General features: G+C 44.0%; 1 protein-coding gene across 1 annotated transcript; it reads right to left on the bottom strand.

Annotated features, from left to right (window-relative positions):
• Positions 1-41: 41 nt before the first annotated feature.
• slc13a5a (solute carrier family 13 member 5a) lies at positions 42-27,720 on the bottom strand. Its single transcript, XM_030068454.1, has 12 exons — positions 27,607-27,720; positions 23,646-23,774; positions 22,713-22,849; positions 21,596-21,708; positions 19,169-19,394; positions 11,048-11,170; positions 10,150-10,362; positions 4,615-4,718; positions 4,322-4,443; positions 4,057-4,218; positions 3,489-3,626; positions 42-1,324 (listed from the first exon to the last, which is right to left on the bottom strand). The coding sequence occupies exons 1-12, from the start codon at positions 27,718-27,720 to the stop codon at positions 1,196-1,198; spliced, it is 1,710 nt and encodes a 569-aa protein (XP_029924314.1). The 3' UTR covers positions 42-1,195.
• Between the last annotated feature and the right edge of the window lie 28 nt (positions 27,721-27,748).

Raw genomic sequence — 27,748 nt, 5'->3', positions numbered from 1 at the left:
CAAACGATACAAAACAAAATGATTTCTGTACAGCGGCCAACATTCAGCCCATTTACAGTCCAATCATCAGATCAATCAATAAAACTCCACTCTCTTCATCAATATTATATTTAGAAGTTTTTTTTCCATGAAAAAACATTAGCCTTGAAAGGGCTCAGAAAGAACACTCATTAAATATGCGTGAATATGCAAATAGTCCCGACTCATAACTTGTTTGATATTTGATAATCTGTCCATCTAAAATGTTCTCCAGTGAATCTCCCAGCTCCGCCTCTCAGCTTCCTGTTGGTTTTGTTGTTTTTTGGAACTAAAGTGGCTCCGTCCTGTCGGCCGATGGGATTGGTTTCCAGGGGTTGTGACATCATCAGCCTCCATCCTTGTTCCGCTGCAATTTGTGTTTGATTTTCCCCAGACGTCACAGAAACAGAACGTCACAGAAACAGAACGTCACAGAACGTCAGCTGGTGTTTCGCCTGCGAGCGACACCGCACACGTTTTACAAGAACATTTTCGACCATCGTTCATCATGCCCGCTTTTTGATCTATTTATTTATTTGTTTATTCAAATTATTGTTGTCATTATTCACATCTATTTTATTGTAAGTAAGAAAGATAAGAAGTTTTTTTGTCTTGTAAATTTCTCACGGTGCAGGGCTGTAAAATTCCAGCAAAAAAGTTGGAAACCTTCCATGGGAATTAACAGGAATAAGTAATAACAGGGAATTAGTTTATTTTATTCCTCATTCATGTTTTTTTGTTGTTCTATGAAAGAGTCGATTTAAGTTCTACTCACAAATAAATCAAAGTCAAAAAGGTCATGTTTTGAATTTGTATTAGTTTGCAGTCACTTTCTGTTAATTCCCTTGGAAAGTTTCCAACTTGGAATATTTCCAAAATTCATGGAAAAGTTTCTGGAAAGTTTCCGAGCAGTTTTCACAAATCAGACTTGGCTCACGGCAGCCGGTGACGTTTGACTGCTGTGTGAACGTTGCCATGGTGACAGAAGCTGATGAAAGGCGGAGCTTGAAGCGCGTCGCCATGCCGACTCCTCCTCATGAGCAGAACACCCGGTGAAGCAAGGCATCGTGGGAAGGGCCGAAGACCTCAGTCCTCCTGCTGTTAACCCGGAGACACGAGGCTCCTCGGTGCCCCTCGAACGCACCACGCTGCGTTCAGGGCCCGGGGCTCGGGGCTCCTACACGGCGGCGGTGGCGTTAGCCCACGAGGGGAAGGAGTCCAGCTGGAAGAGCAGGCGCCCCCAGCTGTTCACAGCCAGGCTGATGCAGCCGATCCCGATCAGGTTCATCACCGCACCCGTTTTAGCCTGAGGACACATCACCACGTCATCACATCACCATGTCATCACATCACCATGTCATCACATCACCATGTCACCACATCACCACGTCATCACATCACCATGTCACCACGTCACCACATCACCACATCACCACGTCACCACGTCACAACGTCACCACATCACCACATCACCACGTCACCACGTCACAACGTCACCACGTCACATCGTCACATCGTCACATCGTCACATCGTCACGTCATCACGTCACCACGTCACCACGTCATCACATCACCACGTCACCACGTCACCACGTCACCACGTCACCACATCATCACATCACCACGTCATCACATCATCACATCATCACATCATCACGTCACCACGTCACCCCGTCACCACGTCACCCCGTCACCACATCATCACGTCACCACGTCATCACATCATCACATCACCACGTCACCACATCATCACATCATCACATCACCACGTCACCACATCACCACAATCACCACGTCACCATGTCACCACGTCACCACGTCACCACGTCACCACGTCACAACATCACCACGTCACCACGTCACCACGTCATCACGTCACCACGTCACGTCACCCCGTCACCACGTCACCACGTCACCACGTCACCACATCATCACATCACCACGTCATCACATCATCACATCATCACATCATCACGTCACCACGTCACCCCCCGTCACCACGTCACCCCGTCACCACATCATCACGTCACCACGTCATCACATCATCACATCACCACGTCACCACGTCATCACATCATCACATCACCACGTCACCACATCACCACAATCACCACGTCACCATGTCACCACGTCACCACGTCACCACGTCACAACATCACCACGTCACCACGTCACCACGTCATCACGTCACCACGTCACGTCACCCCGTCACCACGTCACCACGTCACCACGTCACCACATCATCACATCACCACGTCATCACATCATCACATCATCACATCATCACGTCACCACGTCACCCCGTCACCACGTCACCCCGTCACCACATCATCACGTCACCACGTCACCACATCATCACATCACCACGTCACCACGTCATCACATCATCACATCACCACGTCACCACATCACCACAATCACCACGTCACCATGTCACCACGTCACCACGTCACCACGTCACCACGTCACAACATCACCATGTCACCACGTCACCACGTCATCACGTCACCACGTCACGTCACCCCGTCACCATGTCACCATGTCACCACATCACATCACGACGTCACGTCACCCCGTCACCACATCACATCACCACGTCACGTCACCATGTCACCACATCACATCACATCACCACATCACGTCACCCCGTCACCATGTCACCACATCACATCACCACGTCACGTTACCTCGTCACCACATCACCACGTCACGTTACCCCATCACCACGTCACGTCACCCCGTCACCACATCACGTCACCACATCACCCCGTCACCACGTCACCCCGTCACCACATCACCACGTCACCCCGTCACCACGTCACCCCGTCACCACATCATGTCACCACGTCACCCCGTCACCACATCATGTCACCACGTCACCCCGTCACCACATCATGTCACCACGTCACCCCGTCACCCCATCACCCCGTCACCCCGTCACCATGTCACCACGTCAAAAATTTAAAAATATATATATAAATAAAAAATGAAGTAATATGAAATAGCACATCTCTTTAAAATGTGGACCAGATTGTGCTGATGAGGAAATGTTGCATGATTTACTTTTGGAAAGAGATTCTTCTCCTGAGACTCCAGTCAAAATACAGCCTTTTCCCAAATTTTGATGTAACATTTCCATAACCAAGATTCATCTCATCTGCAAAGTACGACGGCGTATTAAGGCCACTGTGGGGGGAATATCAAGAAAAAACAAAACTCTGAGATTGAAGTTGTAAATTTATGAAAAAAAAAAGGCCAAAGAGCCACATGAGTTTAGTCAATTTTTTTCTTAAATTGTGAATTTTTGCTCATAAATTTACCACTTTAATCTTGGAAATTGTGATTTTTCTTGGAATATGACTCCTCTCTCCTGGTTCAGTCATTTTTTCTGTCCCTGCAGTGGCCCTGAAGCACCGTCGCAGCTGTGTGTGTGTGTGTGTGTGTGTGTGTGTGTGTGTGTGTGAACGCACCATGTCGGACACTTTGAGGAAGCCGTAGGAGAAGACGATGGCGTTGGGGGGCGTGGCCACCGGCAGCATGAAGGCGAAGGAGGCGCTGAGTGTGCAGGGCACCATCACATACAGAGGGTTCACTCCTATAGACTGGGCCTGCACACACACACACACACACACACACACACACACACACACACACACACACACACGAGAGCAAACAGACAACTTACTTCCCCTCTGACTTAAACAAAAAATACACAAAAAGTACACAAAAAAGTGACTCCGTTTTTTGTGTACTTCTTTTTTTAACCAATAACAGAGCCTCTTCATTATCATTATCATTAGTCTATTTAAATTATTATTCTATTATTAGGTTATTTTATTATTTTATATTATTTTATTACATTATTATTTTCAACTAATTACACGAGGCTGTACTAAAAAACACACAAAACTTCTTTATTAAAAGAGCAAAAATGCACAATAATGCATTAAATTTAAATGTTTTCCAAAGTGATTTATGTGAGCTACATGTTCAGGTGTTAATGTGTGTGTGTGTGTGTGTGTGTGTGTGTTTTGGCACCATGGAGGCCAGGATGGGCAGGAAGAGCGTTGCCGTGGCGACGTTGCTGGCGCACTCGGTGAAGGTGGCGACGAGGAAGCAGATGACAACGGCGATCGCCCCGGGAGGGATGGACTGCAGCGGAGTCATCTGATCGCCCAGCCAGCGGGACAGTCCTGACACCTGCACACACACACACACACACACACACACACACACATTAGGACACACACGCTGACATGTGAAGCAGCTGAAGAGCAAAGCGTGCAGAGGGCGGAGCGTCCACCTCGCTGCCCCGGGCCAGGGCGAAGCCGCCACCCAGCAGCAGCACGATGTTCCACGGCATCTTCCTCTGAGTCACCTGCCAGGTGAGCAGCGGGGGGGCGGGGCCACGGGGACGCTGGGGTTCTGATTGGACCAAATCAAACACATGACAGTCAAACACACCTGCGGTTGAACCAGTGCAAGACACACACACACACACATACATGCATTTCTGCCCATCACCATTACTCTGTGTGTGTGTGTGTGTGTGTGTGTGTGTGTGTGTGTGTGTGTGTGTGTGTGTTTGTGTCGTGCCTGTGTCAGTGCCCCTCCAGAAGCAGAGGTAGCTCGGCGGCTCAGAGGGAAGAATAAACAACAACACAGCAACAAACAGAGAGACGGTCGCATCAGTGACGAACCTGCAGAGAGACAGACAGACAGAGAGAGAGAGAGAGACACGGAGAGAGAGAGAGAGAGAGAGAGAGAGAGAGAGAGAGAGAGAGAGAGAGAGAGAGAGAAACGGTCAGACTTCCTTGTCAATCGGAGTTGATATTCCAGAAATTTCTATTCTCTCTTGAGAAACTCAACAACACAAACGGTTACATGAGTCTCCCTGCGCCAAATTGTGTTTTTTAACCTGCTGAGTTCATGACTTGTTTTATTTTATTTTTATTGCAGAGCACCTACAGAACCACGCTGCTATCTCAACATTGTCATTTATTGATTATTAATGTATTTATTACCCAGTTTCCTCTCAGAGGTCAATAAGTTATTTCTGATTCTGCTTCTGATTAACTAGAACGTTTTGTTGTAACATCTCGGCGTTGGCTCGCTGTGTCGAGGAAGCTGCCAGGACCCTCTCCGGCCACTCCGCCGCCAAACCCGCTGTGAAAACACAGTTCAACTGTAGGGGGGCCGAGCCGGTGGGGAGGTCCCTGGTCCATTGTTTGTGTGCTGTCTTATGCACTTATTGATCTTTGTTTTTGTGGTTGATCGTTAATCAGTTGGATCCAGGGAAGCTTATTTGATGGGAAGTTGTTTGGGACAGACTTTTGTGTAGAAAGCGCTGTCGTCTGCAAACTGACAAACATCGGACAACAGACTGGATGTTCAGAGCGCTTCCCTGAGGATTTTTTCCATGAAACGGCTGCTGGCTGAGCGGCTGCAGGCTGCAGACCTCTGTCCCACACATGCTGCACTATCAGCCTGCGTAAGCATCCGTCAGCTGTGGGGAAGCGTGTTGAAACAAGGTGACCGGTCAGTTTGTTAAGTCAACTCTGAGGCCTTCGAGGGGTTTTCTCAAAGCAAACATGAAAATTACCAGAATCGACTTAGCGACCCTGATGATTTCTAAAAAGCTTTTCCCATCTTGCAGTGGAGGTCAGTCGGACAAACGAGAGGGAGGGAGGAGCTGAGAAAAAAAAATTAAATAAAATAAACAGATGAGAGAATGTGAAGCTTTTTAGCAGAAACTCACACCTGGAAACCGCCAAGAAAAGTCAAACATAAGTGGAAATAAGAATAGAGAAAATAAATTCAGACGATAAACTCCACAGTAGAACCTAATTGCAAAAATGATAAATGCAGGTTTTACAGCATTAAGAGGATAAATAACTGGACTTTTTGTTTCCTGTTGCCCTGTCTTTGTTTTTAACCTCGGTCTGAGTTTGATATCAGTGATGGACGGATCGCGGCCGTGCTGCACTCTCATATTTCCCCTGCAGCAGCCTCCCACCTTTCACCTGCTTTCTCACCAAAAACCTCCATTCATAAACTCAGCGGCGGTCACATGACCAGCCGGAGAGGAACACTTTGTCAGCCATTGATCTGTTTGTCCTGAAACCTGTTTTCATCCTGTTTTCCATCATGTTATTCTTAAATATGGCACACATGAGGGTCTGCCCTGGTTTCCCCTCACCCTGTCCCGCCGCCTGCCAACACGACCCAGGCCTCTCCTCTAACTGAAGCTGCGCTCATGTAAAGTGTGAGCCAGTTTCTGCCACTGCAGAAAACAAGATGGATGCAGATTTCTGGATTAAATCTGCAGTAGCACCTGGCATATCTTAGCTAACACGATGAGAGAGTCCTCTCTGATGGCAAACCCTCAATAATCATCTGACTTTGTAATCACTGAATTTATAATCACCGGACTGCCAGGCTGCCAGTTCAACAAACTGTCACCAGGCTGGGCTGCCGCTGCATGGCAAAACACACCTCGCTGTAGAATAATTACAACAATAACTTCCCATTATCCAGCAGCTATGGCTCCAGTAGACTTGAGCACCTTTCAAAAGGACACAGTTAGCGAGTGTAGACGTGTCTGGACGGGTCAGGTTTTCAGGACGTTGGCCCTATTCGCTCTCGATCAGTATTACCTGAGGACCTCTCGTAATCTCTAATAATTGTAGAGGTTGTTTGTGATCTTAATCCTGTGTAAATCGACCATGGCTGTAATTTGTAAATTCAAAATTATCCACTGTATTTTTGTAAATTACAAATTACCTACTGTATTTTGGCAAACACAAAGATCATCTAATTACATCTGTCCTGCTCAAATTTGCATCTCAATAATTTGGGGTTGTATTCTTTTTGAAAGTTTTTTTTGGTTTTGTTTTGTCTGCATTTTTTTCTGCCTCTTTCCTTTCTGTTGAAATTATAAATGAACATTTTTACAGCATTTTTGGTGCAGCTTCATTTTGGGTGCATGGAGATCCATTTGTAGAAGGAGCAAACTCAGGTAGGTGCATAATAGGTTGTTTCTGCTGGTTTGGTCGGCGGTCCCATTAGCTGTAAGTCACACCACACCGAGCATGTTTGGGGACTTTTACTTAAAGTTTCAAGACTTTGACTCTCGGTTTTCAGGAACTCTTAATAGTTTTCAGGAATTTTTGGAACAAGTTTAAATAGGTTGAAACAAGGCAGATCATCCCACAAACAGTTTTACATGGATGAGATATTTAAAGGAGGTCTGAGTGGCTGTAGACATGTAAGCTAAGACTGAACTACACCGCCTGTCACATCCTGTCCTAACTGCAAGCGTGGCAGGTGAGCATCAACTGAAATAAATAAATTTAAAAAATAAAATCAATAAATAAATAAATAAATAAAAACATTTTGCTCCATCATAATCAACAAGGTTGTCAGGTTGTGAGCGATGTCTTTCCGCAAGGCGTCAATGGACACGCCCCATTTCTGACGAATAATCATCAATAAGGCGTATATAATAACTAAATGAGTAAAGGCAAAAAATACAAAAGCAATAACAGTCCAAGGTTATTCTAGTTCAGTAAAACTAGGCAGTTTGAGAATAGCTATCCTGACAAACAGCAGCCAGATTAGAATAAAACAACTAACTCCCACTGACACTGACAGCAAGAACAACTCAGCTCCAATTCAACATTTACCAGAGGGACCAGAGAACCCACTCTGGAGACTCAACGGGGACTAGAGAACCCACTCTGGAGACTGGACCCCGTGGAGAACAAACATAAAATACAAGGTAAAAAAAACTCTGGAATAGTCGGGTAAGTGCAGAATACATATGACTTTACTGTGACACAGCCTTCAAAACCAGGAAAGACAACACTTATTCCATAACCGTGATATCATGATATCCAAAATCCCAGATCTTAACTAGTCTCAGGTATAGGAAATTTTCAGAATTGTTTTTTTTTTTTTTTTTTTTTTTTTATATGACTGCAGATTGTGTGATTTTTTTCCCCATGGAGTCCTGTGAGTAAGGGAGCTAAAGAACAGCTTCATGTTTTCAGTTTCCTGCAGGCAGATTTTCATTCTTGGATCGCCGCAGTTTGATGCTCCTGGTTGGCAGCGGGAGCCGGGACTGGGATGGGGACCGGCGGCCGGAGGAGGGATCACCCTCAGTGAACCGGCGTCCATGCAGCTGCAGTGTGCACCAGCAGTTCCAGAGGTCAAAGCCACATGTGTTGACGTGCAGCCAGAGTTCAGCGCCTGTCCCCATGACACGTTTCCCCTGTTTGTTTTTCGCCTCAGATTCCTGTTTGTTTAGGAGTCAGGGTTTTTGTCCTGAGGCAAGGCCTGTGTTAAAGGACAACGCAGGTTCATTCATTCCTGTCAGCTCACTGTCTCTCTTTTTTTCCCTCCACTTCACATTTACACAGCGCTGAGCCTCGGAGCTGAGGATACACCATACCAACAAAATCTCATCATGTTCCTGATCCTACTGCCTGATCTGCCTTGTTCTGTCTTATTTTGTTGGAGACAAGCAACTTGTTATAATGGAGATTATTTGCAGTGCATATTTGCTTGTGATTACAATATAATCACAATATATTTACAGTGACTGAAATTTAAATGGGCTCATTCTGCGTTACTCTTTGGTTTATGACCTGGTGGTGGCATAATGACTGAGTGAATAAATCACTCAGCGTCAGACTGAACACACCGGCCGACAGTTCAGGCACTGCGAGCTTTCTGTCTTGGAAATATAGACTTTATTTTTCCCTTCTCAAGATCAAGGATAAAAATTTAGCACTGTGTTGTGGTCTATGCAGATGTGTGAACTTTATCCACATCAAAGTCATTCTAATCTTCAGAAGCAGCTGGTAAAACAACACATTTGTACAAAGCTAATGGCAAAAGAGCCCAGTGCTGCCTCTGCTGGCCAAGGAAGAGATGCTCATCTGACAAGCCTTGAGTTTAAACCCAACAGTTCACCTGCAGTCTGTACGCCACACAGAACTAAACACACTGACTGTCAAGCCGGGCGTACACTGTGTGATTTTGGGCCATCCCAGACGAGGGATGACCAGCCTGGAAGAAACGTGGCAATGCCTTTGGTTGTGGCTCCAAAATGGTGGTCCTACGTTGCTCTGTGAGAGAGGTTCAAAGATGGCTGCCATCACGGTCTTGGGACCAAAGATTCAACAAAATTCATCTGCCCATCACAATTCAAAATTCTGACAGTGACAAAAATTTACGCCAAGCATCTCACAATGTGACCGCAGCTATGACCTACGTCTGCGAACCAACTGATAGGAAAGCAGCACAAAATTATGACACTGAGCAACACAACACTGGAGCTGAACCCCATGATGGAGGTAAAACGAGCAAAACGAAAAAGACGACTGGGTCCACATTCTCCTCCTCCTCCTCTTGTTTGGATTTTTGCCCAAACACATTAATACATCTTCACTGCTTCATTGTTCACCACTACAGCAGCTCAGAGTGATCACATACGCTGATGATGTTCTTTTGTAAGTTGACATGTAATGGAGCCAAGATTCAGTCGTGTGATCATCGTTCAGTCAACGTAAACCTGATATGTGTAGTTCATTACATTCAAGCTGCACAGTGCGGCTTCAAGGAAACCCAAACATGCAGCCTGCAGGTCAACAGGTGAGTCTGTTGCCTTCAGACAACTCATTCACAAAAAAACTGAGACAAACAGCCAGCGTGTGCGTGAATAAGAGACTTGAAGCTGACATTTGAAGGTAACACAGTAGCAGTTACTTTCCCCAGTAACTAATTATTATTATTATATGCAGAAATTGATAAAGAAATTCAATAATTTTTTTAAAAGAAGCAGCCAGTAACTTTAACTAATTTTCAGTAACTTGCGCAATACAGATTACTTTTTATTTTCAATTTTGAGTAATGTACTTATTATTTTCTGTTCTATTTTATCTGTTATCTTTTGATGGGAAGTGATCACATACCAAAGTGATGTATTCAAATGTCTTCCTCAGCTTCTTCCACTACCCAGCATTTTACACTCATTCAGTTCGGGCGGCAGGGGAGACCCACTGGTCTGATCAATTAATCGACTGATCGTTTCAGCAGCAGGGGTTTCTGACGAGCCCTCGTACTCACTCAGCCTTGGCATTGAAGAGATATGTGGCCCAGCCGTCCATGAAGTGCGGATCTCGTGTGAACCACAGCACCACCAGCAGGACAAAGAGCGCCAGCACGCTGCCCTCGCCGTAGCTCATGGGCCCGAGGCGGCGGAGCTCGTCCCGGATCACGTCGTATGCCGCTTGCTCCTTCTGCGACTTCGCCGCGCCGCAGCCCCACGTCCGCCTCAGGCTGCAGCAGAGACAAGAGACAGATTCAACATGTGTGCTTTTATTTTGAAGTGTGTCTCAAAACAAGACACTGAAATTTAAACAAGAAAAATGACAGAAACGTTTTTGCTGTTGTTAGTTGTTGTTTCTCATATTTCATTTTTATGAAATTTTTTTTTAGGCCTGTTATGTTTTTTTGTACAAGTTTTATCGTTTTGTTTTTCTTGCTGCATTTCATTACAACTGCAATGCTGAGGATCCCTCAGACCAATTATCGCTCCCAGCCAATTACCAGGGAAGATATCCGGAATTTTTCAATAATCAGTATCATCATTTTGATTGACATGACAATATGAACAGTCATCGTGGGCGGGGCCACGTTGCCAATAATATGGTTACAATTTTCATTTCCATTTTTGTTGGATTTGTCTTTAATTTAGTTTTACAGAAAGACAAAATAAAAAGTTTACTGTTCAGACACCTTTCAAAATGAAACAGACATCAGATGTCAATATCACTAATCTGATTTTAATTATTACTATAGTTTTCTTGTAAATTTTTGCATTTGTTTTTCTAATTTTCTCGTAATTTTCTTGTTTTTGTTTTTGTTTTGGTTTTTGGTTTTTTTTTGCAGTTTTTTCTTAACTAATATCATCATGCTAATAAAACATTTGTTAATTCAAAGCAGCCTCAGCGGTCACACTCACTTGCAGCCGATGTAGAGGAACTGTAGCCAGAACCAGGCGAGCGTCAGCATCAGTAGCATGGTGGGGAAGGCGAACGCAAACCAGGACGCAAAGTTGATGACGTCACCGTTCTGAGGGAAGAGTCTGAGAGAGAGAGAGAGAGAGGGAGAGAGAGACAGAGAGAGATTCAGATTCAGATTCAGATTACTTTATTTGTCCTAAAAAAAGGCAATTCAGTTTCTCCAGTCTACCGGGGCACAAACACAAACACCAACTTACAGCAGCAGCAGACAACAGTGTGTCAGAGATAATCAGCCAGCATATGGGCAAGAGGTGCACACACAAGGGCTAAGTGCAATTCAAGTCAGTACAGGTTCATGAATTAGTACCATGCATGAAAAAAATAATGATAATAATAACTAGACTTTATAAAGTTTCTGAAGAAACTTTGATGTGCTTGCCTTGCGAGCGCCTAGACATGTGTAAAGCGCCAGCCCTATGCTGTTTGTGGGTTGTGTAGTGTTGTGGCTCTTGCCCAGGCGGGGAGTTGAACCCTGGTCTCCTGCATGGCAGGCAGAGACACTATCCACTGTGCCACTGGGGCTTGTGTGGGTGGAGCCAGAAATGAGGCTCTATGAAGCACACAGCATGAGTGACAGTGCTGCTTCTGTGAGAAATCACCTAAAAGTAGTGGTCAAACTACTGCTTTGTTCTCAATGACAGTAAGTCCGAGCAGAAAATAAAAGGTATCATGAGAAAGGCAAGGCTTTGGGCTTTCAAACTGTGTCAAAATTATTTTCCAACTCCCAAAAATGCCCACCTTAGAGCGAGTTGGAAAAGTGTGTCCTTCTGCTTCTCTCCTGAGACTTTGCATTCCAGATATAATGGGAGTCTATGGGGGAGAGAGCTGGCACTCCTGCCTCGTTAAGGGTCACAGTTTAAAAAGTTGAAGATACTTTGCTTTTGTATTTACATTTTTCAAAGCACAACTAGTTTTCCTAATACTTTCCAAGAAATTATGCATGTGGAGTGAAAATTGTGGCCAGGAGAGCAAGTTAAAGACAAAAGTTTTAGGCGAATTTTAAGGGCTGCTCCACTCTAGCCCTCAGGAATGCCACTCTAGCTCACGCAATACACACTCATTCAAAAGTCAGAGGCGGCTCAAAAATAACTCCAAACTTAAACTGTGTTTTATGGCAAACTAAAGCAGACATGAAAAATTGAAGATGACACACATAAAGTTGAACATCTGCTGAGTCATTTAAGCTTTGAATGGAGTCTGTGGGCCAAAGAATGAGGGAGCTGTGAGGCTTTGAAAATGCATGAGTGTCTGCCGATTTCCCATTCTTTTTCTATGAGGGCAAAATCGTGATTTAAATCATGAATTATGAGAAATCGCAAAGTCTGATCGGTTTGAAAATTGACACACCGATTCTTCTCCATAAGACACACATTTTTTGTATTTGGTGCGTGGACGCAGGTCCAAAGCTCTGGGCTCTGGAGCCTTTCAAAGTTTTGGCCATTCATTTCGGATGGCCGAAATTTTCAGGAAAATTGGAATTTTGAGAATTCCATGGGTCGGATTCCTTATAAAAGTAATAGCACACTTCTCCCAATGGGGCCGCACATTTTCCCAATTCATTATGTGGGCCTAAAACCAAAGCTGTAGGAGGAGTAGCGCGCCGAAAAAAAGGTGGAATAATAAAAATAACTAGAAGATTGTGCAGTTTCTGGGGAAACTGCGTGGGCAAGCTGGAAGCGTAACCGCGGCGCGCGGTTTCCGAGCAGAAAATAAAACGTATCATGAGAAAGGTAACGCTTTGGGCTTTCAAACGGTGTCAAAATTATTTTCCAACTCCCAAAAATGCCCGAGAAACGGCAAGTTGAAAACGTGTGTGTTTCTGCTTCTCTCCCGAGACTTTGCATTTCAGATATAATGGGAGTCTATGGGGGAGAGAGCTGGCACTCCTGCCTCGTTAAGGGTCACAGTTTAAAAAGTTGAAGGTACTTTGCTTTTGTATTTACATTTTTCAAAGCACAACTATTTTTCCTACAATTTGATGCCAAATTTATGCATGTGGAGTGAAAATTGTGGCCAGGAGAGCAAGTTAAAGACAAAAGTTTTAGGCGAATTTTCAGGGCTGCTCCACTCTAGCCGCTCAGGAATGCCAAGAATGCCACTCTAGCTCAACTCCATTAGTGTGTATTGCGTCTGGAATTCCAACTTCAAACCGGAATTGTGGAAAAATGGAACGTCGGATCGGTCTGAAAATCGAAACCCTGCTTCTTCTCAATAAGACGCACGTTTTTTGTATTTGGTGCGTGGACGCAGGTCCAAAGCTGTGGGCCCTGGAGCCTTCCAAAGTTTTGGCCATTCATTTCCTATGGCCGAAATTTTCAGGAAAATGGGAATTTTGGGAATTCCGTAAGTCGGATTCCTTAGAAAAGTAATAGCACACTATTCCCAATCGGGCCGCACATTTTCCCAATTCATTGTATGGGCCTAAAATGAAAGCTGTAGGAGGAGTTACGGTCCAAAAAACGTACGGAATAATAAATAAAGAAAGAAATAAAGAAATAAAGAAATAAAGAAATAGTAGGAATAACATAAGTGTGCAAGCTGCAGCTTGCCCACTAACTAGAGGATTGTGCAGTTTCTGGGGAAACTGCGTGGGCAAGCTGGAAGCGTAACCGCGGCGCGCGGTTTCCAAGCAGAAAATAAAATGTATCATGAGAAAGGTAACGCTTTGGGCTTTCAAACAGTGTCCAAATTATTTTCCAACTCCCAAAAATGCCCGAGAAACGGCAAGTTGAAAACGTGTGTGTTTCTGCTTCTCTCCCGAGACTTTGCATTCCAGATATAATGGGAGTCTATGGGGGAGAGAGCTGGCACTCCTGCCTCGTTAAAGGTCACAGTTTAAAAAGTTGAAGCTACTTTGCTTTTGTATTTACATTTTTCAAAGCACAACTATTTTTCCTACAATTTGATGCCAAATTTATGCATGTGGAGTGAAAATTGTGGCCAGGAGAGCAAGTTAAAGACAAAAGTTTTAGGCGAATTTTCAGGGCTGCTCCACTCTAGCCGCTCAGGAATGCCAAGAATGCCACTCTAGCTCAACTCCATTAGTGTGTATTGCGTCTGGAATTCCAACTTCAAACCGGAATTGCGGAAAAACAGAACGTCGGATCGGTCTGAAAATCGAAACCCTGCTTCTTCTCAATAAGACGCACGTTTTTCGTATTTGGTGCGTGGACGCAGGTCCAAAGCTGTGGGCCCTGGAGCCTTGCAAAGTTTTGGCCATTCATTTCCTATGGCCGAAATTTTCAGGAAAATGGGAATTTTGGGAATTCCATAAGTCGGATTCCTTAGAAAAGTAATAGCACACTATTCCCAATCGGGCCGCACATTTTCCCAATTCATTGTGTGGGCCTAAAACGAAAGCTGTAGGAGGAGTTACGGTCCAAAAAACGTACGGAATAATAAATAAAGAAAGAAATAGTAGGAATAACATAAGTGTGCAAGCTGCAGCTTGCCCACTAATAAAAAGATTAAATATGCAAGACTTTAAGATGTGTTGCCTTTTCAAGGCAAGCACATAATAATAAAAGAGTCAGACAGCAGCTCTCACAGAAGCTTTGCCACAAGAAAAAGAAACATGAACAAGTCAGGTTGTCATAAACCACACATATTCATTTTAAACAAACTTCTGTCGGCATTCAGCAGCCTGATAGCAGAAGGAATGAAGGACTTTGAGTATCTGTTGGTTTTCCTGGGGGGCGCTTTAAAGCGTCGACCTGAGGTCATTACAGTGAACTCACTGGACAGGATGTGGTCAGGTTGCCTCACTATTACTTTTGCCTTGTGGGCCACACGTTTCCCCCAGAGGGAATGCAAGTCTTTCTGCTGGACTCCAATTATTTTAGAGCAGACATTAACAGGATGACCTAAACTGTCTCCTATCTTCCCAAACTGGGAAATTCCCAAAGGTGGATTCTTTGCTGTCCATGCTTGACAATTGTGTGTGTGTTTGCATCAAACCTCAGTTCTGAATCAAATACAGTTCCCAGGTATTTGTATTGATCCACAATTTCAACATCCTGGCCGTGTATAATGCTGGCTTCAGGTTCTGACTTCATTTTCCTGAAGTCAATGATAATTTCTTTAGTTTTGGCAACATTTAAGTCGAGAAGGTTATCATCGCACCAGTTAATAAAGTCAGTGAGGGCAGCACCATGGTTGGACTCAGAGTCATTAAGAAATGATAACAGTGCTGTGTCATCAGATTTTGACCAGGAAGCTGCCCTCTTTTGTGGACCTGCAGCTGTCTGTGTACAAGATAAAAAGCAGGGGAGAGAGAACACAGCCCTGGGGTGAACCCGTATTGGACACTACAATATTGGACATAGTTCCATTTGTTAAAACCTGCTGCTTTCTGTCAGTTAAGAAACTTAAAAGCAACAATGAATGAATAAAATAAAAGCTGATCAGGTATGTTAAAATAAGATGCAAGCCGGTCACTCAAAAAATAAGGCTGCATTTTGTTAAAAGCTTAAAAGTTTGTCATTTGTAAGGGAGGTAACCTCGTCCTTTAAAATCCGCTCAAAGTTTTTCATAACCAGTGAGGTGAGACAGACAGGTCTGAAATCATTAAAGAGCATATTGCAGGTTAAATTTTTTACAAAATTTATACGTAACATTGTGTGAAAATGACCGTGTGAAAGGTTAATGCAGGATTTCATATGTTTTACAAGACATAAGGGCACGTATTCAGAGGGAAAAGTGGCCGTTTTGAGCAAAGCGCCTAAAAACGCTCTTTTTTTCAACATGGCGTCATATGACGTAACAAGAGGGAGTCGGTCTCCTCAGCTCTGCTCCAGCTCAGTGCGCAGCAGTAGGTGGTTGTGAGTCTAAGCGGTCTTAGTCTAATGAGTTGGTCTGTTTTCAGTAGTTTTACATAGCATTTATTTATCATCATCATGGTAAATTATTGTGTTTGTGCTAGCTGCACAAACTCCAACCTGTCAGGACGTCGGCTCCACCGTTTTCGAGGAGAGAAACTCAGTGCGACCATAAATGACAGCAAAACACAGTAGACGCTCACACTGAGCTGAAATGAAACAAGTTCACATAAATTAGGTAAATAACATAAATAAACAGGCCCTATTGCATTTTGCTCTCATTTATGATTGAGCTGAGTTTCTCTCCTCTCCTCTGTTTGACCACGGGCAGAGCTGAGCGCTCCGTGTGTCTCCACGGAGCGAAGCAGAGCAGAGACAGTGAACCGGGTTGGGTTGACAACAACTACACTCTTTACTTTACCGTAAAGGGCTGCTCACACAGGGCAGTCACATTACCTAAAGCGATCGCCCCGGGAATGCACGTCATCACGTTGAAATACGACAACAGGCATGGTCCGATGTCATCATAAATCAATATAGTTCAAATACATTCATCATGTCTTCTTTTTAGCTAAAAGACGTTTTTGTTTCTCTTAATCAGACATGGGATGTTTATTTACCTTGGCAGTTTCGGAGGTAACTTCCTCCTTCTTCAGAAAGTGTCCGACTGACAGCCGGAGCGGCACCTGTCAGATCCGGCAGACCGGGTGCCGCGGACCGGGGGAGCGCGGTGCCGGAGCGGCATGTCAGCTGGCTGCTACTTTAAACCGGGTGGCGGCGCACACCGGCCGGCCCACCTGATGCCAGCCAGCACCGCGCACACCGGGTCAGGTCTGCCGGATCTGACAGGTGCGCGGCGCACAGAGACTACCATAACAACTTTTGTTTATACGCGGCTGCAGCAGCACGACAGCGACAGACGACAAGGCGGGGGCTTTAAAATCAGTTTATCGTTTATCAGGAAGCTGTTTATCTCTCTCCTGCGGTAACGGTAAAGCACTATACGACGCAGTGTGGAGTTATATGATGCAGTGTCAAATACGACTGATAGAAGCTCATTAGTTTCCATTATAGGTAGGTATCAATACTCCTATTAGACGATCATTACTAGTTATAGCCTGATACGTGATAGCAAACTTTACAGTGTTGTGATGTGAACACAGTGTTAGATAACGCTTGCTCACGTTCATAGATAAATGCGTATATATACGAATCTACAAGCTAACCCTGATCACCTGCCCGGTCCTCCACTGGTTCTCCTCGCACCAGGTGAATCTCTCTGTCCGTTATTTCTTCTGACTCTGGTCTGTTCCTGGTCTCTTTGACGCCTAACAGGCTCGTAATTATGAGGCTGTGCTCCGTCATATTGATATGAATACACATTCACAGCCTCTTCAGTGTCACAGCTAGCATTAAGATCCATTATATTCCTATTGATCAAACTGACCGCACTCCCTCTTCCTACGTCACTTCCGGTTTAGCTTTTTCAGATGCGGAAGTAAAATTCTGCCACAAAAACAACTCCAGAGGTCACTGTAGAATATATATATGCATATTTCAATGAAAATTCAGTTCCCACATCATTTTCCTACACATTGATTCACTGGGGTCTCCAACCTGCAATATGCTCTTTAAGCTCTTTGGCATTTTTATGTTTTGGGATAGGTATTATTGTGGATGTTTTCCAGATGTAAATGACAGCTGTCAGAGAGACAGAGACAGAGAGAGAGAGAGCTCAGTATCAAACCCAGATACAGAAATTTTACTGCAAAACAGAAACTGAAGGCGACACGAGCTGTAAAAAAAAAAATATTTCTGCTGCAAAATCAAAAAATAATCTGTGGCCCCTCAGCAGGATGTCTCCCGATGCAGCTCCCATGCTGTTTGCTGGCTGCAAATAAAAGTTTTGCTGTTGCAGAGTCTCCAAAGTACGGCGGTGTTTTAGTGCCACTGAAGGCAAAACAAAAAAAGTGGAGGTGGGAGTAATATTCAGAGAAAAACATTCAGAATTTCTTAGATTAAAGTTGTAAATTTACAAAAAAAAAAAAAAAAAAAAAAAAAACTCAAAACTCTGAGATTATAAAGTCAAAATATCTGAGGAAAACAAACAAACAAACAAAAAAAGTTTATTCTTGCAAGTTTACCACTTTAATCTCTGAGATTATTCAATTTTTTTTTCTTTTAAATTTTGTGACTTTAATCTCAGAAATCCTGCGTTTTTTTTTCTTGGACTATCACCCCTTTGTAATTTTTTCCCTCCGTGCGATGACACTAAGGGCTCTAGTTTCCCGGCGCAGTGCGGGGTGGCGCAGTGAGGCGAACCCCGCGCAGAGCTAGTTTCGACCGGCGAAGCGGCAGAGGCGGACAGTGTCCAAGTTTCGCAGGCGGAGGTTCGCCGAGATGGGAGTGGCGGCGCAGCGGGGGGAGGTGCCGACAGATTCGGCTTGGCGCAGTGACAGTTTCGTGCCAAAAGGCTTCGCCGAGGTGCGCCAAAAGCTCGCCATCTGAAACCACGTCTACTTTCAGCGCAAGGCGGAGCGGAGCCGGCGCAGAGGAAGTTTGGCTGGCTGGCGCACATCACCAAAACCTCACGATCAGCACAAACGGTGCCACTCTCCTTTGATCTGACATCAGCTGTGACGGGACAGTTGATATGGAGATATATGTATGTGCTGATTGTGATCGTAGCATTGAATAGTGTTTTTTTCGGTATTTTTTGCATTGTTCATGTGTCTGACATCCCGGAAGCCTGCCTGTGAGGTTTTGGTGACATGTCCGCACTGCTCGCCGGTCTCCGCTCCGCGCCGGTCTCCTGGGCTCCGCTCCGCCTGCGGCAATAGACCTCCATATCAGCTGTGTAAACTTTCATTACGCCTTCGCGCAGCGCATTTTAAAGGTGAGGACAGGGGCTCATTTGATTGGTTACATGTGAATCGGCTGTGTCAAACCCACTCCACGCCTTCTCTCCTCCCCTCCGCCGGTAGGAGGGACGGCGGAGTACTTGCGCCACCGAGAACGGCGTGCCAAACTTGGAAAATCCGCCTGGCCACACCCAGTTGGCGAAGCGCATCTGCGCTATGCCCCCGCCTCGCCTGGTCTGCGAAACTAGAGCCCTAAGAGACAATGATTCGACTCCAGTTCTTGATTCTCATTGGCCGGTTCTCCTACACAACTGCCTGTTTGGTATGATGGGGTAAACGCTGGTGTGTGTGTGTGTGTGTGTGTGTGTGTGTCAGTACTCACTGGCTCATCTGGCCGGTCAGAACCAGGTTGGGTCCGGTTCCGGTCAGAGTGGCGATGCCCCCGATGCTGGCAGCGTAACACACACACAGCAGGAGGCCCTTGCACATCCTCCTCCTGTCCTCCTCGTCCTCGTCTCCGCTCAGCTCCTCCAGCTCCATCTGGCAGCAGACGGACTCGGCTGCAGCAGAGACCTGCGTTAGCCCGCGGCCTACGCTCTGACTCTGAGCTAACGTCTGCTTTGCCCTCAGACCAGGATACAACAGCTGGCTGGGAAACTCACCTGACAGCGACCACATGCAGGCGCCACCTCAGACCATGTGAGGCGTCCACTGACACTCTGCTGTGCTTCAACACGCCCATAACCAACCAACCAACTAACTAAATGACTGAAGCCCTCATTCATTAGGCATTATAACATGCTCTGCTTCATTTCAAAGCACCAAAGGTTCCCAGCAGTACCTTTTACAAAAAGTAATTTCAGCTGCAAAAAGTCCAAACTTTTCAGTTTCCAATACTTATATAGTATTTATGTATAAGTACACGGTATCATTTCAGTTAGTTTTTGTTGTTTTTCTAAACAAAAACTTATTCAGTTAAACTGAAGTGTTTATTTCACAGCTGGTGTCAGTTTTAAATTGAGTTCCTGTGAGCTGTAATGACCTCGGTCAGGACAAACGCCGCCACAACAGTTTGTGATGACCCTGAAAGGTTGGATGTGCCTTAACCCTATAGAGCCATTTGTATCATATATGATACACGTTATCAGTTCACACATTCCGTATTCAGTTTAATCAATACTTGACCAAAATACTGATTTATACCTTTGAACACTTCCCCTGTTCACCCGGGACCATACCATTGTACACTTCAAGTAAGATTGTGTAATAACATATTTTTATTTATCTATTTATTTATTTACATTTTGTTATAGGACTAAATAAAGGGTTCAATTAAAAAAAAAAAAAAGTGGAATTTTCTGCCAATTCTTCCATAGTTCAGGCTTTATAGGGTTAACATGTCCATAAAGACATGAATGAATGAATGAATGAATAAATAAATAAATAAATAAATAAGGTCAGGCACTGAGGTAGCTCAGGAATATTAATAAATGTGGATAATAAATGAATAAATTAATTAATAAATGTGAATAGCATGTTCATCTTGCTTTGGCAGCATCTGTAAGGCACACATTTTTAACTGCAGTATCCATCCTTTTTTATGTGTTTTCATTTTGTATTTATTGAGTGAGTGCTTGTTGTTGTCTTTTACTGTCTTATTAATGTTCACTGATCAGCTGTAGCTCTGTTGTACTGGTGCAGTGACAGTAAAGGCTCTATTCTGTTTCACTGGGGGGATTTGATCAGGTTTGGGGGGATGCGACCCTCACCAGGCCTGTTGGTGGCGTCGGCGTCGGCGTCTGCAGCCGTTCTGTCCAGCGGCGTGGGCTCGTCCGGGACGGTCGCTCCGGCGTCCGGACCCACTGATTGGTCCGGCTGGCCACTGGTCGTCTCTGGGTCTGTTGGCTGCACGGAGACGCCGTTCACACCTGGGGACAAAAAACAAAACCCTCCAGACTCATTTTGTCTTTTCTTTCTGTCAGTCTGTCCTTTTTGTTTTCTGCTGCTGCTCAGAACAATTAGAAAAAAAAAACCATCACTTTTGACTGAACTACAGCAGTGTATTAGGGCCAACTCAGATATTCTCTGAGATTAATGTAATTCATTTACTCACAAAATTAAAAAAATTAAAAAAGTAACAAATTTATGACAAAAAAACAAAATTCTAAGTTTATAAAGTCACAGATTTGTGAGAAATGATTCTGAAATGAGATTAAAATGTACATTTAATTAACTAACTAACTAAAATAAAATAAAAATATACAGAAAATATTTATAGTTTTTATGATGGCATATCAGGGCCAAAGTGGTGGGGAAAAAATTATGGAGCCAGGGGAGGGGGGGTTAGACTTTGAAATTGAATTGAAATTGTTCCCATAAATTTGTTAATTTTTTTTTTTTCATATATTTTTTCTTGAAATATGACCATAATATTTTGTTTTTGTTTTTGTTTTTTTCTTTTGTTTTTTTTATAGCTCTTGCATGGCCCTAATACACCGTCATATTGATCACTTGCCAATAAACTTTGGCTTCATTTTTTTCATTTTTCCCACTTTGTACACTAAATGATGAACGTGTAAAGAAATAAATTCAATCAAAGATGTAGTCAACACATGAACTGACAACAATATTCAAATATCTATAATCTGTGTATCTGTCGTACCGTTCTCCAGGATCTTTGGGGCTGTGACTGGGAGGTCAGAGGTGGTTTTGTCCTGGTGCTCCTGCTGTGCCGCGGCGTCATCCCTCCGGCTTGTGGTGGGGGCCCCAGAGGCTCCAGGGGCACCGGGGGCTCCAGGCTGTTGGGGACCGTTGAGCTGGTCCAGCACGGCCTGGACGATGGGCACCATCATGGCCGTGGTGGCCGTGTTGCTGATCCACATGGACAGGAAGGCCGTCACTCCCATGAAGCCCAGCATCAGCCTGCAGGGAGGAAGGAAGTTTTTAATCTCTTATCAGCTGATGTGCAGGGTGTGACACTTATTTTGAAGGTATGGTAAACTAAAATGTGCAAAGTATTTTTCATTAAAATGTTTTTTTTACTGTCAGCTCTGGCTGCAGAAATCGGGATTAAACTGTGAGAGTCTGAGTCCTCCTGAGTCAAACCAGCCGTTTAACTGGCGATTAAAAACGTATTTTCTCGTTTCCACTGAGTGCAGCGATCCAGTCAGACTGTTGAACTGCAAGATAAAAGTTTGAAACCCCCTGGGCTGGTTTACACTCTAACATGCAGCACATCTGATGTCTTGCATGAAAAAGCTTATTCTAAAGTCACCCATAGAAACAAAACTTGTGAGAACTAGTGGGAAGATCATTGGGAGGCAGCAGACTGATCAGACCATCTTTATGTGACCAGGCTGACCCAAAAGGCAGATGAGGTGTGCATGGATAAAACCAGGGGAACTTCTCCCCTCAGGGCGAAGGGACAGACATCCCAATATTAGAACAAACTGGGCCAAAAACTCATTTCTTCCCATGGCAATCTCACAACTAAACAAGCTGTGGGCAGTCTGTGATGTGTACAAATTATCACCCAGTGAGAAGTGCATCTTTAGATTATTTATTCTAGGCCACTTAGATTATTTATTTTATTTATTCTATGTGTTGGGGAATTTATGTGTGATAGGTCTGTGTAACCTATGTGTGTCATTGTATTTAGTGTAGATGCATGTGTTTTATGTATGAGCTGCACACACAGATCTTCTAAGTCTAAGTCCGACAGATGAAACTCACTTTTATTGCATTTCTCTACACGAATCCTCAGTTTTTTATTTTCAAGTTTTCCAAAACTTGTGAACATTATTTAAAGAATCATGACTTTCACAAATATTTAACAAACATTCAGATTCCAGGTGGTGACTGTTGTTTTCCTACACTTCACATGTTGTGTGTTGCTGTGTTGTTGACGCCGTGACACCGTGACTCACAGCGCGGGCCGCACGCCCACCAGCAGCAGCACCCGCAGCGCGATGCGTTTGTGGAGGTTCCAGTGCTCGACGGCCACCGCCACCATCAGCCCGCCCACAAACAGCATGTTGGTGTCCTTCAGGTACTGCATACACACCTGAGGGACGCCACACACACACACACACACACAACTGTGTCATCAGTCAGCATGATATCTACCAGTACTAACAAACATCTGTGCACAGCTGGACTCGCTCACTACTAGCAGCAGGCCATCAGTATTAGCAGTACTAATATAGCAGCTGTACTAGTAGCAGTAGCAGTAGTAGCAGTAGTATTAGTAGTAGTAGTAGTAGTAATTGTAGTAGGGTGGTGATATTAGTAGCAGTACTAATTGTACTGGCTGCAGTAGTTGTAGCAACAATTTGTGGTAAGGGTACCAGGCTACTCCACTGTAGTACTACAAGCGGGAGTAACGATAATAGTAATAGTAATAGTAATAGTGATAGTACTATAGTAGTGTTAGTTGTAGTAATACTTTAGTCCCTCTAGTTGCAATAATATTGCAGTAGTTGCAGTTGTAGCACTGCAGTAGTTGCAGTATTACTGTATTAGTTTCAGTGGTTGCAGAAGTATTGCAGTGGTTGCAGTATTAGTACATCAGCAGGTGCAGTTGGCAGTAGTAATGCAATAGCTAGAGTAGTTACAGTGGCAGTATTACAGTATTTCCAGTACTTGCAGTGGTAGTATTACAGTATTTGCAGTAGTTGCTGTCAGCAGTAGCACTGCAATACTGCACTGTACTAGTATAGTATTAATGCACTGTACTATAGAACTGCACCACTACAGTAGCAGTACAGCACAGTGCAGTACTGCAGAAGCACTACAGTGCAGTAGTACTACAGGGCAGGGCAGTGCAGTACTGCAGTAGTACTGCACAGTGCAGTACTCACGTCCTTGGACTCCATGACTCCCAGCAGAGGGAAGAGGACGGTGGGCAGCAGCGCTGTGACGGCCAGCGGCAGAACCTCGGTGCACCAATACACCGCCATGAGGAGCATCACATAGGCACAGGCCGCCTCCTGCACACACACACACGCACACACACACACACACACACACACACACACACACACACACACACACACACATTCTAAAATCTGTCAGATTCGTGGTTTTATCGTGACGATGTGAGCCTGGTTCCTGGATCTGGTTCCTGGATCTGGTTCCTGGACCAGGTTCCCTGTCACACTGCTCTGCGTACGGCTGTGCAAAATGTGCTACACACAGTTTGACAGAGTCATTGATTGACTGATTGATTGATTGATTGATTGATTGACTGACTGATTGATTATTTTTTTCCTGCTCTCTGTGAAGGTCCCATCGGCTCGGTTACATCACGGCCGGCCTCTTATGCAACACACACCTCTGTGAAAACAGAAGGTGTTTTGATGGAAATCGGAGCCACTTATTGATACAGACACACACTGAGAGCCGACGGTAACATCCCACGTGCGCTGTGCCAGAGGCGTGCACGTGCCTCGGCATGCGGCCGCAGCTCAGGGAGGCCAGACGGGCCGCGCTGCGTTCAGGACAGCTGAGGAAAATGGGACGTTCCTGCTTGAAATGTTTTACTTCCCACCTCTGAGAGTTCAGCTGCTACTGAACATTTTGACACGTTGAATAAAATCAAAATTTGTTTTAAATAAGGACAAAGTTTTGATTCGGGGTCAGAATGCCCATATCAACATTTATCCACAGGTATGAGAGAATTAAACCGGATGCTTTAATCATACAGCAGAATATTAGGGCCACTGTAGGGAGACGGGGATCCTGTGGGATCCAGTCTGAAGGAAATCCTGCTGGTCTGAGTCCAGAACCCCAACCTCCTCCTCAGCATCTGGACTCTGAAGAGACGTTGCTGTGACTTGGGCCGATTCAGAAGAAAACAATCTGCTGATTCTGGGCTCAGATCAGCAGGATCTCCTTGTTCCTGAATCCCATGTCACAGTAGAATCTGCTGAGGGGATCAAGAGATTTTTTTTTGGTTTATTGCAGTTTCTCAGTGGTTGCAGCAGAGCCTGACAGTCGTCTGATCTGCTGGAGATAAATGAAGGAACTAGTTTTTTTGGGCTTGGCGTCGGGAGCGGCTGCAGCGCTGCAGGAGCCCTGTCGGTTTTTACTGGACTCCACTGTGATTCTATTGCTGAGAGGAACTTTCCCAGAAACCCACACAGGCGGCTTTATGTAACTCCACACACCCCCTGATCCTGTGTTTGACCAGCGCTTCATATTCTGGAAAAAACAAAACCTGCTGACATGTTTGGTTTCATATTCAGTTTGAAAATCTTGTTTTTCTTTAAAGCAAAGTAAAATCGTTTGGGGTGGGGTGTTGGGGGGTGAGATGATCCCACCTGTTTTGTTTTCCAACAATTATTATAGGTTTGTATTTTTAATTTGTTTTTTTTTTGTATTTAATTTTGTATGCAGCTCCGTAATTTTTTCCACAGTCGCTTAAACAGTGAATTATAAATTTGTGACCAACTGAAAATCAATAGAATTTTAATTATTTATGGATGAATGGTTTTGGTCATTAATTGAGCAGATTGAGTTCTCCCTTTTCTCCGTCCATATTATTATAATGTTAATAACTTTTTTTTATTATTTTGGAGCAGACACCTGAAGGCGTCGCTCTGAGCTCTGATACACATTATGATTCATCAGGCGATCAACAAAATAATCAAATACAACAATAATCATAATCCACAGCTTTAGTGTAAAAGGTATAACTGAATGGAGATTTTATTTCTTGGCTGTAAACTCTTTGGGACTCATTTTGGGACGACTCTTTCTTTCTTTTTTTTTTTTTTTAACTTGTTCAAACTCACATCGTTTGCATACAAAACAGTAATAAAGGTCAGAAAATTGATGATTTTCTCGGCCTGTGTCGCAGCGACTGAACCTGAAAACTCACAAATCATCAGCTGGAAATGACAAGGAAATGTTTAGCAAATATCAAGAAATGAACAGAAAACTGTCAAAACTATAACTGAAAAAAAAAATCTAAAATCTAAAAATCTTAATGAATTATTTGATCTCAAATCTTGTTTTTCTTCCAACAAGGTCAAAATAATCCCCCAGCAGGATTAAATAGTCCTACTTGTTTCCAGAAGTGTCATTTTCTTGATTCCGGTGGCTGATCTGCTTGACTCTGCCTCGTTTCAACACATTTAGACTCGTTTCCACAAAAAAAATCTTTGAAACAAGTGAATCTGCATCGGAAACAAGTGGGATTTCTCAGATTATCTCATCCCACTGGCAGATTTTCTTAATTGTTTTAAGGAAAACCAGATTGTTAAGACTGAGACTAAATGACTTGTCAAGATGGAGATTTTTTCGGTGAAGTAAAAAAAAAAAAAAATACTATCAAGCTATATTTATAATATTAAACTTAATAGTAGCTATATTATAACTATTAACATCACATTATAACAATAACCATATTTACAATCATAGAAGAAAACAAGTGAATTTTGTTCAGCAGGTGAATTAAATCGTTCAGGTTGTTTTCATCGTTTAAACGTAGACTGATCAGTTCCTGCTAAAAACAGCGTGTTTTTGTCCCTGACTGAACAAACTAATGTTTAAAAAGGATTTGAAAGCGGCTGTTAAAGGTTAATGTGTGAGCCGGGCGCACGAGGAGCCACGGAGCTAAGGTGAAACTCAGTTTGTGATCCTGACTCAGGTTTTTTTTTTTTTTTTTTTTTTTGAGCGGCGACGGGGAGAAAAACACCTTCAGGTATCAGAGGATTATTTCAGACTCCGGGAGGCGGCACATGATTAGGCCGAGCCGGGTGTAATCTGGCTAATCCGGCAGCGGGGCGTCCCGGCAGCAGCTTCTCTGTCCGAGCCTGGTGACTGAGTAACGAGCAGCGCAGCCTCCCCGGGCCGTCTGTCAATGAGTGACACCGAGCCGAGAACACACCGCCAAGCTGCCGCGCTTTCAGCAAGGTGACACAAGTCTGACGTAATCCCACTTCTTTACATTTGTTTCCAGATTATTTTCTTGAACAACAGTTTCTCGATCCTGGTGGCTGATCTGCCTGACTCATGTGTTTCAACATACTTATTGTGTTGAAACTCATTGTTCCCTGAAAAAAAAAAAAAAAAAAAAATCCTGAAACAAGTGAAACTGCATTGGAAACAAGTGGGATTATTCCAGATTATCTCATCCCACTGTCAGATTTTTTTCGCCTGTTTTAAGAAAAACATGATTTATTTTATTTTATGTTTTTGTAGTTTGGCTGAATGTCAAGTGAAAAGTCTCTGTGACTGGAACCAGTTAGTCACTTCAACTGGGTGGGTTAACACACCGCTACCCAACTGGAGACACTGCACACACTGGAAAACAAAGGTGCTAACTGGAACCAAAAATGGTTCTTTAGAGTGATGCCACAGAAAAAAAATCAAAAAGACAGATGTTCTTTAAAGAACCCCCACACGTTAAAGAAACAGAAACACAAGCATGTTTTTAATGTTTAAAATGTTTTTTCAGCTAGTTTGAGTTTTCTGTTTAGTTTTAGTGAACCAGAATAAACCTGGGTGGTTCTAGCTGTTCTATTATTTGCCTTTACCCACTTAGTTATTATAAATGCATTAGTGATGATTATTTATAAAAATTATTTGTCAAAACTGTCAGTGTGTAAGTATTTTGTGAAAACAGCAGTATTCACCCCCACAGTCTCATCACAGTTTTCCTGAAGTCTGGTTTTCAGTTTGATTTCAGTTAAACTAAATGTTTTTTTTTCCAGACCTGGTTTGAGTTTTTAGTTTTGCTTCAGTGAGCTGTAGTGAGCTTGGTTCTGGTTGGCTAAGCTGCAGTGTGTGTGTGTGTGTGTGTGTGTGGTTTCTCACCGCGGTGCTGACGGCCAGCGGCAGCAGGACCAGCGGGCTGCAGACGAGCACCAAGCCGCCCTTTGACCTCCACACCTGCCGCAGCACTCTGACCCGCAGAGGGAGAACCGACATGATGATGATGATGAAGGTGCTGATGAGG

The sequence above is a fragment of the Myripristis murdjan genome, chromosome 14, assembly GCF_902150065.1.
Source record: "Myripristis murdjan chromosome 14, fMyrMur1.1, whole genome shotgun sequence".
Taxonomy (NCBI): domain Eukaryota; kingdom Metazoa; phylum Chordata; class Actinopteri; order Holocentriformes; family Holocentridae; genus Myripristis; species Myripristis murdjan.
The sequence above is the reverse complement of the archived record's forward strand: the minus strand, read 5'-3'. Positions and strand labels throughout refer to the sequence as shown.